General features: G+C 44.4%; 2 protein-coding genes across 2 annotated transcripts in view; both read right to left on the reverse strand.

Moving 5' to 3' along the window:
• The window catches only part of cyyr1 (cysteine/tyrosine-rich 1), an 11,512-nt gene extending 10,569 nt beyond the window's left edge, over positions 1-943 (reverse strand). Inside the window, exon 1 of the mRNA XM_024294292.2 lies at positions 238-943. Coding sequence (XP_024150060.1) covers positions 238-322 — 85 coding nt within the window. The 5' untranslated portion in view covers positions 323-943. The remainder of the gene's footprint in view (positions 1-237) is intronic.
• A 5,573-nt stretch (positions 944-6,516) lies between these two features.
• On the reverse strand, positions 6,517-11,961 carry adamts1 (ADAM metallopeptidase with thrombospondin type 1 motif, 1). The gene is made up of 8 exons (XM_024294564.2): positions 11,109-11,961; positions 10,343-10,683; positions 10,131-10,263; positions 9,213-9,670; positions 8,933-9,119; positions 8,657-8,835; positions 8,296-8,471; positions 6,517-8,206 (listed from the first exon to the last, which is right to left on the reverse strand). Exons 1-8 carry the CDS (start codon positions 11,689-11,691, stop codon positions 7,465-7,467), a joined length of 2,799 nt encoding a protein of 932 aa, XP_024150332.1. The 5' UTR covers positions 11,692-11,961; the 3' UTR covers positions 6,517-7,464.
• Positions 11,962-12,480: the final 519 nt, after the last annotated feature.

The raw sequence follows: 12,480 nt of genomic DNA on the forward strand, positions 1-12,480 counted from the left end.
GGGGAGATCTTTCTGGGTGGTCCTTTGAGGTCCTGGCTCCTGTCTCTCCACACCGCTGTGGAGGCACCACATGTCACCCCCCAAACACCCGCCACCCCCAGAGCCCTCTTTTTCTTCTCACTCTGTGTGACACCATTCAACCCCCTCTCCACATCCCATCCACATTGTAGATAAACTCAAATGTAGATCTCCCCCACATCCGACAAGAAACTTCAGTAGAAGAAGAATGAAGCTCACCAGTGAATAACGACAGGAGCAAGGAGCTCCTCAGCCACTTCCACCTCACCGTCTGCCCCCTCCAGCTGCTCCAAAGCTTCTCCATGCTCACTTTTTTAAAAATAAAAGGTCAAGAATAAATAAAAAAATAAAAATCACATATTTTCCTCTTTTCTCCTCAACTTTTGCTTCAAAACTTCAGTGCAATCCCCTGAGGAGCAGGGATCGCTTCAGTTCCCCCCACATGTGAGCGTCCTCTCTATTTCCACACCTCCAGAGCTTCTGACTGCTGAGGTTTTTATTCCCCTCCCCTCGATCCCGCCCTCCTTTTTTTTTAACTCAGATCACTCCATTGAGTTCCCTCTGAGGAAAGACTGTAGTGAAGTGCCACACAAACCAGAAACAGCTCCTGACCGTTGCTTTTCAAAGTAAAAGTTAATTTTAGGGAGTGAAGTATCTGAACACCCTGTGGCTTAATGCAAGTTCTTCCACTTCAAAATCGTGCAATAGTCTGACATTTTTATCTTTGGTGCATGTCCACCGTGAGAAACACAATAAGTAAAATAAAAAATAATGTATTTGGATGCTACGGCTGCGAATAAGTGTTTGAACACCTTAGAAATCAATGTTAATATTTGGTACAGAAGCTTTTGTTAGTGATTCTACAGATCAAATGTTTCCTTTAGTTTTTCACCAGGTTTGCACACAGGGATTTTGGCCCACTCCTCCTCACAGATCTTCTCTAAATCAGTCAGATTTCTGGTCTGTTGTTTTTAAAAAAAAAAAATAGAATATTTTCAATTCAATTAGGAAATAAGCAGTGTTGCATGCTTAGCAAACTGAAATGAGCATGTGCCCTTTGGCTAATTTAGCCTGTGGTAACAATTTTATGCTTTTTTAAATTGTTTTCATAAAGTTTTTTATTTTATGTTCTCACTTTTCATTAAATAGTTAATGTATTTGTCGAAAGACTGGAAGTAGCTCTGCCACACAGGAAGATGACGCATGTGAGCACATGTTTGTTCCTTCGATGTTTGTTAATAAAGTTTCTTAGGAGTGACTGGAGAAATGGTGCATGTAATAAATGTCTCAGCTCAAACATTTTTTAAAAATTGGGTATTTTTTTCCCCAAAGCTTTTTCTATTAAAAATGAGTCATGACAACACATCAGCTTCAGTAATACTAGTTACAATTCCTCTTAAATTTAGTCAAGACACACATCTGTACAGACAAAAAAACAAAACAAAAACAGAACAATGAACATTCCTTCCCTTGAAAATTGGACTTTTGTTCAAAACAGGAATTAATTAATACTGGTAGACAAAAACTTCTAAAACTAAAAAAATGCAGGACTTTTATGTCATAATTTTAGACTAAATTTAAACTAATGTAAAGGTAAGATTAATGTCCAAATTGTGTGTGTGAATGAAACAGCTTTACCTATAGCATTCAGATGCTTTTTTGTTTGTCTCATTCTTCCTTAGCCTAATATGTACCTACTGTTTTCAATTAAAAACAATTATGATATGAGATATGAAACGCATTATTGGGTTCACATATTTGAAAATACATTTGTTAATCTGACTCAAAAAGAGTCGCTACTCTCAAGTTAGCTTTTATTTTTATGCCCATGCTTTTATTTTGAAGGCACCGCTGTTCCGGTGTGACATGGCGGATCTGCTTGACGCACCATGGCGCTGCCTGTGATCACGACCCCAATGAAAGCACAATCCGACAAATAGGCAGAGACCACGCGGTGAGCTTCCTCACGCCGCCTGACGTCAGTTTTAAACGACTCAGGACTAATTTGTGGATTTATTTGCTAGTTTAAGCGCTCAAAGACAACAGGAAGTGCTCTACTTTACCGGTATTTGTTTCAAAAGTTAGGGGAAGTTTGGGAAACTTTACTAGAGGAAGGCACCTATGAAAACCATGAAATCCCATAATCCATTTATTGAAAAACAGTACAAAAATAAAACTGATAATTGGGATGTAAAATTAAATAAATGTAGCCCCACAGTTCTTCTGTGTTTACCTTTTTGTATATGCAAAAATAATCAGAAATACCCAAAATAACATGAATGCAAAGTGATTTACACACACACACACATATATTATATATATTATACAAACATTGTAATATTAGTCTTGAATTTCCTTCTTTTAGCTTTCAATTCATGTACAGATATATTTTTTTCTTTTTACTTTTAACCTGCAAACAGTAATAAATGTCAAAGGGTACCTTATTTTTAATCTGTTTTATTCCCTTAAACCAACATATTTTGTATTCTCACATGACGGATTAACCGCCATCTATGAACTTAAACTGGTGAATTAATCTTAGTGAATAATATTAGTTTAGATCTCTCCAAACTGGTAAAAGAGTAACTGCCTATCTTGACAAAAACATAACCCGCCTGATTAAAATGTGTTCTTTAAATCTTTTCTACGGAGCCCCTGAAGGGACATTGAAGTAAAACAAAATGTCAGTTGAAAAAGAAAAATAAATAAATAAATTCTGGTTACTAATTGGTGAGCAACAGCTAGTAGCCAGAATTTTTTTAACCAAAAAAAAAACAAAAAAGCTTTTACCTTCAATTATTTTTTTTTTTTTACTTCAATGTCCCTTTAAGTGCTCTGTATCCGCCATATAACAACTGGTGCGCACTCATTACTTTCTGCGGCGCACCACTTACTATCTGGTGCGCTGCAGCCAGAAAAAAACTTTTTTTTGTTGTTTAATTAAAAAAACAAAAAAAAAAAAACCTTCAATTTTTAGAATTTTTTTCTGATTACTATCTGGTGCGCAGATACTAATTAGAACAAAATATACGTCAATTTTTTGAACAAAATTTTTAGTTAAATTTTTAGGATTTTTTTTTTTTTTTTTTTAAGTTTTTAGAATTTGTTTTCAGTTAGTATCTGGTGTGCACCAGTTAATAGCCAGAAAAAACAAACATGTTTTTAACTTAAATTTTTAGACAAAAAAAATGTATTTCAATTTTTATAGTTATTTTCAGTCACTATCTGGTGCGCACCAAAAAGAAATTAGAAAAAAAAATGTTTTGACCTTAATTTTTTAGAAAATAAATGTTTTTTACTTACATTTTTAGAAAACTTTTTTTTCTGTTATTATCTGGTGCGCAAAAGATAGTAACCAGAGAAAAAAGATTCCACTTCAATTTTCAAATTTTTCTTTCTTTTCGATGTCCCTTTATGGGCTTCATACTTTTCAAGCAAATCTTTACTAACAAAAAAGGTCTGTGTTTACCAGGCCATTTGGGTGGCAAATTATATTAAACTAAGTATTTTTTAACATAAGTAAAAGCTCATCCGGCATTAAAAAGACTTTTGCTGAGCATTCATCAGGATGCATCCGCTCATGAGTCATGGATCAATGAGTGACGTACGTAAATAACAGAAATTCACAGCATTTAAGCTACAACTGTAACACAGCCTTTCCCCAAAACTCATTATTTGAGTATGCATTGAGATTTTTAATTTTTTTTTCATAAGCTGGTAAACTGGATCACATTTGCAATAGTTTAAACAAACTTTTACAGGCAAATCAAGGGTGGCAAGAAGGATGAAGATAATTAAGTTGTTGGGAAAGCCACCCACCGTGAGGACCGGTGATTCATGATGCCTTCCAGATGTTTCTTTCAGGCTGTAATGAAGTGATGGTGAGACATGTAAAAACAAGCAGGTACAAAGTCAAGCACCTTTTACATTTCTGCTAATACAGACCAAATTTTCCCTCATTTTTTGTCCTCTTTGTAAACTCAGAAGGAAAAATCCTTTCAGTTCAGTCTAACATTACAAATCTGGAGACTTTTTATTTAATAACGCAGACTACAGAACCTGATGATCCCCTGAATTACCTGTAATTACCAGATAATGATTTCCTTTATACGGCAGAGCAGTAGATTTTGCCGTCCTTGTAAACCGACAGGAAGTGACAAATGACTTCTGGGCTTTATTGACAGTACGGTGTGATCTCAGCAAGAGCCCAGAAAGTTCGGGAGTCGTGCAATTTTCAGCCCAGTGACAAAAGCTGTAAATAAATTGAAGGAAAGTTTGGCTGCAATCGCAATTAGAGGTTATTCAGACAGAATACTTTGGTTGTAGTTCTTCATCTGAAAGAAAGGCACTGAGCATTTAACATAATCTGCATTGATTCATCTGTAAAAAACGTCTCGTCTGAAGCCGGATTGCTGAAACCCTCCTTGAGAATAGAAAGATTTAGTTACATCTTTGTTACTTGTCCATCCAGATTGACGTCAGCAGTAATTTTAAAGATGTATTCTCTGTCTGTTGAAGAAGTTATGCAAGGCGGGTTCTATAAAGTGACCAATGTTGCCTCCTGGTGGTTGAGTTTGATCATGACCGGCAGTGTTCTGAGCTTGTAATCTGAGTTAAAGTAGAAAAAAATACGACTATGATTGTCCGATGGGCATTGAACCCCCACATTGTGGAGATGCTGGTTCAAATCCTGGCTTCCTCCAGTGGTGCAAAAGCTGGTCTGTAAGGGTAACTGGAAATTTGTTTGACCTCAGTAAAGCATTTAAGGATAATGTGTTATTCAAAGTTTAAAAATTATGTATAAAGATTTTTTCATTAAGACTGAAAATGAAAATAATGTTCGTTTTTTTTTAAACATGTTTTTTGTAGCATTTTTCTCATAATGGAAGACATATTATATATATATATATATATATATATGTATATATATATATATATGTACTGCTCACAAAAATTAAAGGATCACCTTAAAGAAACACATTAGATACATCAGATCTCAATATGAAGTTGGATATCTATACAAATAACGACAGGCTAGTCCATTTTTTCCAAAACTTAATTTCTGCAACTCAAAATGCTTTTCAGTATCTTGTGTGGCCCCCACAAGCTTGTATGGATCCTTGACAACGTGGCGGCATGCTCCTAATGAGACGACGGATGGTGTCTTGTGGCATTTCCTCCCAGATCTGTGTGAGGACATCCCTGAGCTGTTGTACAGTCTGAGGAGCAACCTGGCGGCGCCTAATGGACCCAAACATAATGTCCCAGAGATGTTCTATTGGGTTTAAGTCAGGGGATGGTGAAGGCCATTCAATTGTTTCAGTTCCTTCATCCTCCAGGTACTGCCTGCATACTCTTGCCACGTGAGGCCGGGCATTGTCGTGCATTAGGAGGAAACCAGGACCTACTGCACCAGCGTAGGGTCTGACAATGGGTTCAAGGATTTCATCTGGATACCTTATGGCAGTCAGAGCACCATTTCCTAGGCAGTAGAGGTCTGTGCGTCCCTCCATGGATATGCCTCCCCAGACCATCACTGACCCACCACCAAACCTGTCATGTTGAACCACGTTGCAGGCAGCATAACGTTCTCCTTGTCTTCTCCAGACTCTTTCACGTCTATCACAGGTACTCAGGGTGAACCTGCTCTCGTCTGTGAAAAGTACAGGGTGCCAGTGGCGGACTTGCCAATTCTGGTGTTCTTGAGCAAATGCCAGTCGAGCTCCACGGTGCCGGGCAGTGAGCCCTTGTTGCTGCCGCACGTGTGGATGTGCCATCCTAGAGAAGTTGGACAACCTGTGCAACTTCTGTAGAGTTAAGGAATCGCCTCATACTGCCAGTAGAGATAATTATCAAGCCAAAATCAGCACGAGTGGAAAACCAGCCAAAAAAGATCAAGAGGAGAAACTTGAAATGACCTCCACATGTAACACCAGTCCTGTTTGGAGGGTTTTCTAATTGTTGCCACTGAAGTGCACCTGTTGTTAATTCCATGAACACCAATACAGCTGAAATTGATTAACGAGGCCCTCAGCTGATTAACTAACAAGAAAATTATCAGACAGGTTTAATTCAATTCATGCCAGGACCAATAAAAAAGTGTTCCTTTAATTTTTGTGAGCAGTAATATAATATATATGGACACACCTGAACCAGGACATCCGTAATGAGTAGGGCTTGAATATCCGGAAATCATGCAGACATTGTGTCCCTCGAGACCTGGAATTCCCTATCCCTGTTACAGACTATTAATTGTTTTCTTTGTCAGTTTGTTACATGTTGTATTACGATGATTCTTACATTTCTAATGATTTGTCTGTGAGTGTTAGTCAGCTTGGTGGAAAAGTTTCTGCATTATGGTAACATCTAAAAGAGGCATTCCCTGAGTGTGTTCCCCATCTTCCCCATCTCTGGTTGGGATTGTCAATGCCTCAGCTGGTCAGACATCAGTAGAAGTTCAAGTAAAAAAAAAAAAAAAAAAACTCCTGAGACAACCACTGTACAAGTCAATGCAATGCTTTATTCATGAACCTAGGACCTTATATATATAACACTGTATAAATACTCTGAATATTCTACTTCCTTCTGTAATCTCAATAACAAATAAAAAATAACTTCTTATTTTAGAAAAGCAACACGATTATATTTACCAGGCTGTACAAAAATAAATAAAGTCTGAATATTCTGTACAAAACGGAAAGAGAACAAGTGAAAACAAGCCTTCGCAGAAGGCAGGAGAGACTTACTTATGAAGTAGTTGCAGGAGACAAGTCCCTCTTTAGGTCTTAACACACACACTCATGCACACAGACAAGCATACACACTCCTCTTTGGTCTCACAAAGGTTCCCTCACAGCAGGATGAGTCGATGAGGGCAAGATATGGCTAGTAGAAAGTAATGAGGCAATTTGCAAAACTGTTTGATGACGATGTGCCGCTGGTTTAAAAAATACAAAAAAAAAAAGAAAAGACAAAGAGGAAGTGCTTCATGTTTGCGATAAATAAAGGTGAATTTAAACGCTGTATATTTTCCATACCTGATGGGTTAAGAATAAAGGCTATTCTGTTACTTTTTATGCTCATTGACGTGAACTCCCACACCCCAGATGTCCTTGGTCTGTCCAGCCCAGCTTGGACAAAAATACAACACTCACACGGTCACTCACACGTAGGCATGACAACAGCATGGAGCGCCGCATGCTGTTTTAGGAAACTCAGGAATGCCTGTGTGCTGGTTGTTCCTCTCATGTGCCTCTGCCGCCAGGTATAAAGCTGTTTGTGTCGCTGCAAACAGGAGGCAACGCCGCTGTTGTACAGTCATCGGAAGCCTTCTCGTTGTTCATGTAAACATTCATTAGCCCTTTTAGAGTGTCTGTGGGAAAAGGAAGGCACCGACGGCGGGACTTTTTCTCAGGAAGTTGAGAGGTCAGCTCGTGGACGCGGTCCTTAGCAGGCGGTCTGATTGCACAGTTCCAGGAGGGGCCGTGGCTGGTTCTTCGAGTCACAGCTGTCTTTGGTTAACGTGCGGCCATCGTGCCCGATGCAGCTCAACTGACGCTTGCGGAATCCCCGGCCGCAGGTCTTGGAGCACGCCGACCACTCCCCCAGCAGCCAGGCTGGACATTCTTGCGAGGCGCAGGACCGCGAGGCGAGAGGACGGAGCTCTTCGGGGCAATCCAAGGATGGATGCCCCTGTGGGTCCAAACACACAACCTCTCTTTGTTGGAGACCGCCTCCGCAGGTCTGTGAACACGGACCCCACTCCCTCAGCGTCCACTCAGCTCCACCGACATCCCGGATGGCGTTGATTGATTGCCGGCGGGCCCCGTTGTTGTTGGAGGCTGAAGCTCCGCTGTTGGGTCTTGGAGCAAAGTAGCTGTACTTCACGCGAGGTCTTGGGGCTTCCCCCACTGACAGCACCTGGATGGTAAGAGGCTCAGGGAGCGGCGCAAAGCTGCGGAGGCGCTCCAAGGTGGCAGAAGAGCCACTGTACCTCAACAGAGCCCCTCTCATAGCAATGTCCGTCTCCATGGTCATCAGTTTGTAATCGCCGTTCAAGAGATATGTGCCGTCCTGACGGCGCACCGCCAAGTAGCTGTTATCATTGCGACCGTTCCCTGGAGCACGTTGTTTGACATCAAGGTGAGTTGCACCAGCAGGAACGGTTACAATATCCTGATAACCAGGCCTAAAAAAAGCCAATCAAATACAAAAATGATTCTTCAATTCATAAGATAAAGGGTCAGAAAGCTTACAGGCTGATAGGGCCTTCCTTACCTTGCACGGTCGAGGGAGCCAGACACTTTCTTGCAGGTTGATCCATCTCCACCACAAACGCCGCACTTATCAAAGCGTCTGTTAGAGCCGATGATGCGGTCACATCCAGCCTTGACGCACTGGCCTTGCACACATACTGAGGTGGAGTCGGGGCTGCAGGGTGTCCCATCAGCCACCTGGGGTCAGTGAAAGCACACACAAACGGAGTCTTGTCAGATGGTTTTGTAAGTGTGTTAAATCAACAGATTAAGTCTTTTTCTAATGCAAGAGTGAGAGCTTAAGTTGTTACAAGAGCTGAGGCGTGGGAATTATTCTGAAACTTGTTCTAAAGCAAAATGATTAAGAATATATATTTACTGACCTTAGATTTGAGAACAAAGAAGTATCCGGTTCCCTTGGCCCGGCACACCAACTTGCAGCGGTCTTTTGGTGAAACTCCGGCATACTTGGGCACCCATTCGACACCTTCCCCTGAACCCAGCGACACCTGAGCGGACATGTCGTTGTGTGCAAGACACTGCTCTTCACGGAACGACAAACCTGATGACGAACAAAAGAGACAACTGTTTGCGACAATTCAAAGGCAACTGTCAAATTATATACTATTTTTTTCCAAATCAGCGACAGAACTTCTTACCATTGGTGTCTGGGCAGGTCTCCGTGTTGCATGAGCGATACTGAATTCTCTTGCCCTCGCAGAATTTGCCCCCATTTTTGGGTAGAGGGTTGTCACAGGAGCGAAAGGAATACTGAACTCCTCCGCCACAAGTCCGAGAGCAGTCACCCCAGGGTCCCCATAAGCCCCAACCACCATTGACTGGAGTCTGTGAAAAATATAGAGATGGGTTTAGACTTGAAATGTGTCAAAACATGACGCTCAGACAACCCAGAGGACAGTAGGGTAGTGCGGTTCCTACCTGATGTTTGGCGGCCTGGGTCTTTGTGAGACACTGTCCAGCCAGACAGTAGCTCTCAGGCCCGCATGACGTTCCATCGGCCCAGGGGAAGTTCTTGGTCTGGCACACCACCAAACCATTGGGTAAAGTCACCGTGCACCACAGAGCTGCACAAGTGCTGGTTTGCTCTGGGCAGTTAACGGATTCTTCACCAAAGATGAGGCGGCACTGGTGGTTCACATCGTAGACCGTTCCCGGGAGAGGCTGTGGCAGTGGCTGTGGCTTGGCCGGCTTGTCCAGCAGGCACTGACCGTAGCCGTTGTCCAGGAAGCTGGTGATCATGAGGGCCGAGCAGGGAGACCACGGCTGCTGCTGGTCCAGGTTGGACAGGGTGGAGGCCATCATGTGGGAACCCCAGTGAGGCCCGTTCACTCCGGAGCAGAGCTGGGCATCGTCATGCGGCATGTTGAAGACGTGACCTGGGATGTATGATACTTTTAATGCCATGCTCGAGTTTATGCACCAACGTGTGTTATACGGCAACACATTCTCACTCCCAAGTTGTCACATATTGACCCCTTCACGTCACTTTTTGATGTTTTGGGTCCCCAACCTCCAGGCGGTGAACCAAAACCAGTCCAGTACCATGACGTGTAGCACACCGGTACCCAAACCCGACATGAACCAAATGCGTTACTGGGTGTGAACCAGTACCTGGTTAGGGTATCGGTACTGGACACATCCTGAGGACCAGTGTGCATCCGGTACTGCATCCGGTACCATGTCTCTTGATTACGAACAGCCAGCACGTCAAAAACCGACAAATAGGGGACACCCACAATGTCAAAAAGTGACGCAGAGGGGTCCTTAAAGAAAACTTCAACATGTGAAGACTTGGGGATGAGAATGTGTTGCATAATGACACACCGGTATTCTTACCCAGCTCGTGTGCTACTGTAAAAGCAGCTTGCAGTCCATCATCTTCGATTATTGAGCAGCTTCGTTCAGGGTCGCACACTGTGCCGACATCCGCCATGCCCAGAGTGTCACAGTTTTTGGCACCACACAGATCCTAATCAACCAGATGGAGCTCGGTATCAACTTCTGGAAACTCTTGACCCCAACTTTTGTGCATGTGTTATTGGACTCACCAGCCTGGTGAACAACACGGCTGTGTCGTAGTGCTCCGGGTGGCGGTCGCTGGTGGGGTTGTGCTGCCGCTGCCACTGGCAGAAGTTGCGGAGGGTCATGGCTGCGTTGGAGGACACCTGAGGGCCCTTTTCCTCCTCATACACCACCAGAAGCTTCACCACCGCCAGGCTGATGGAGTTATGGATGCCCGGGTGACGGTAGAGGCGGGACGCCACGGCCATGATGGTTAGGAGGTAGGGTTTGAGCCCCGCGCCATGGAACTCGGCCATGGACTGATCCGCCACCAGCAGGATCTCCAGGTAGCGAGGGGTGGAGACGAATCGCCTGGATCTGTGGTGATCTGTTAGGGGGACAATGTGGAATATTACTCTGTTAGTGGCTGCCTCATTGTGGCACCACCCATGGCTCCTCCTCCACCTAAAATCGACCTTCTATTAGTGACAAAGCCAGAAATTCTTGGGAGAAATAAATTCCTTTGGGGCGAGTTGTACCAGGAGTTTAACCTCCATCCCCGGCTCCCTCCCTCCTTTATTCCTTCTGTTTCCACGAGTTTAGCCCGCACAGCCTGACACATCCCCCTCACCCCCTCCCTCCTTTCCTTCCTGGCTGCGAGCTGACAGCGCTGTCAAAAGGTGGCTGAGTGCAGCAGGGCGCACGGATCCAGCTCCCTGGAAACACTTTTGGAGCGACGGACTCCAAAGTTTCTAGTTTCTGGTGTGAGAGTTTGCTGAAAGTGAGTGATGGTGTGTGAAATGCGCGCGGTACCTGTCTGGTCTGCGTTAGGGGCTCCGTGACTGGCCTCCGCTCCCAGATTCTTTGGCATTCTCTCCTCGTCCTCGTTGACCCCGCACTTGGAGCTGCCCTCCTCTTCCCCGTGAGCCGCCCGGCTTCTGCGCCGAATCGAGTGGACCCGGTCCAACTTGCTGGAGTTGAGGGGCTGAATGAAGTATTCGTCCCCTTCAAAGTAGAAGCCGCCGCTCAGCCCGCTGCACAGGTTGAGCGCGGCGGCGGAGCGCGCCTCTCCGTTCACGGTGCCGGAGAAAAAGCAGCCCGGTTCCGACCCGCTGTCGGGCCCCGGCACGGACTCCGGACTCCCCACAACATGGAACACGAACCCCGGCGCCAGGAAGGTTTGGTCAGGTTCGAGCCGCAAAATCAGCTGTTTCCCAAACGCGTCCAGCTGGTAGACCCTCATCTCCCCCACTTTCTGCTCCTCCTCTGCAGTCAGAGTCCGCCACGGTTCACTGTGGTCCGGCTCCAGCCGGACCGGCACCACCGTGCTCTCCTCCCAGGTGCAGCGCGCCGCGCCGACGCACAGCGCCACGATGGAGACGCGTAAAAACCACATTACGCAGCGCTGGAATCCAACAAAAGTAACCAAAGTCCTTCGAACAACAACAAAAAAACGATTCCTTTAAATTATTGTTCCACAAATCTTCAGAAAAATCCAGTGCAGAACTCAGAAGAACACCTCCGATCTGTCTGTTCAGGAGATGCACAAAGCTTGGAGCTCAGCAGTAAATTCCAGTGGATCTCTTTAGAGCTCAGGAGGCAGCTTTCTTGACTGCTGTCTGCTCTTGCCTTGCAGTCAGATCTGAGCCGATCCTCCTATATATACATTTCACCCCCACCCTCCCCTGGCCCGGGACCACCCCTTTCCTGAGGGCCCTTTGATCTTAGCGGGGCCAAATCCCGTGCGCAACCAAAACGCAGCAGCGAGTTGGAGCGCGGCCACGATAATCAATCATCCTGGAGGAGTGGGGGAATCTTTTTTTTCTCCCTTCAGCCTGTGCCTGTCAGAAGACTCAGAATACAACTCAAACTAATAAATGTATGTTTGGAGACTAAATCAAAACACAAACTTTTCCACTTCTTTGTGGAAATTTTATCTCAGTTGGAGATGAGGAGACCCCGGCCCTCCACCTTGCAGCCAAGCCGGGTTTGGCTCGCCTCAGAAGCTGTCCTCTCCGGGGAGAGGGAGCAAAGCGGGGCTACTGAGGTCTTAAGGTGGAACAGCCAAGAGGTCTCCAGTCCTCAGACACACCACACACCTCATCTCTGTGTTATAAGAAAAGCAGAACTCCTATTCATATAAGCCACACTTTTTGTGTTAATTCTTAGAGCTGTGATGATCAAA

This window comes from Oryzias melastigma, linkage group LG2, assembly GCF_002922805.2.
Source record: "Oryzias melastigma strain HK-1 linkage group LG2, ASM292280v2, whole genome shotgun sequence".
Lineage (NCBI taxonomy): Eukaryota > Metazoa > Chordata > Actinopteri > Beloniformes > Adrianichthyidae > Oryzias > Oryzias melastigma.

Excerpts from the sequence above, each read along its gene's own strand:
- adamts1 (XM_024294564.2), bottom strand. The coding sequence starts at position 11,691 with ATGTGGTTTTTACGCGTCTCCATCGTGGCGCTGTGCGTCGGCGCGGCG. Across the intron at positions 10,684-11,108 it reads CCCTAACGCAGACCAGACAG|ATCACCACAGATCCAGGCGA; the intron begins GTACCGCGCGCA and ends TCCCCCTAACAG. Across the intron at positions 9,120-9,212 it reads CCCAGGCCGCCAAACATCAG|ACTCCAGTCAATGGTGGTTG; the intron begins GTAGGAACCGCA and ends TATTTTTCACAG.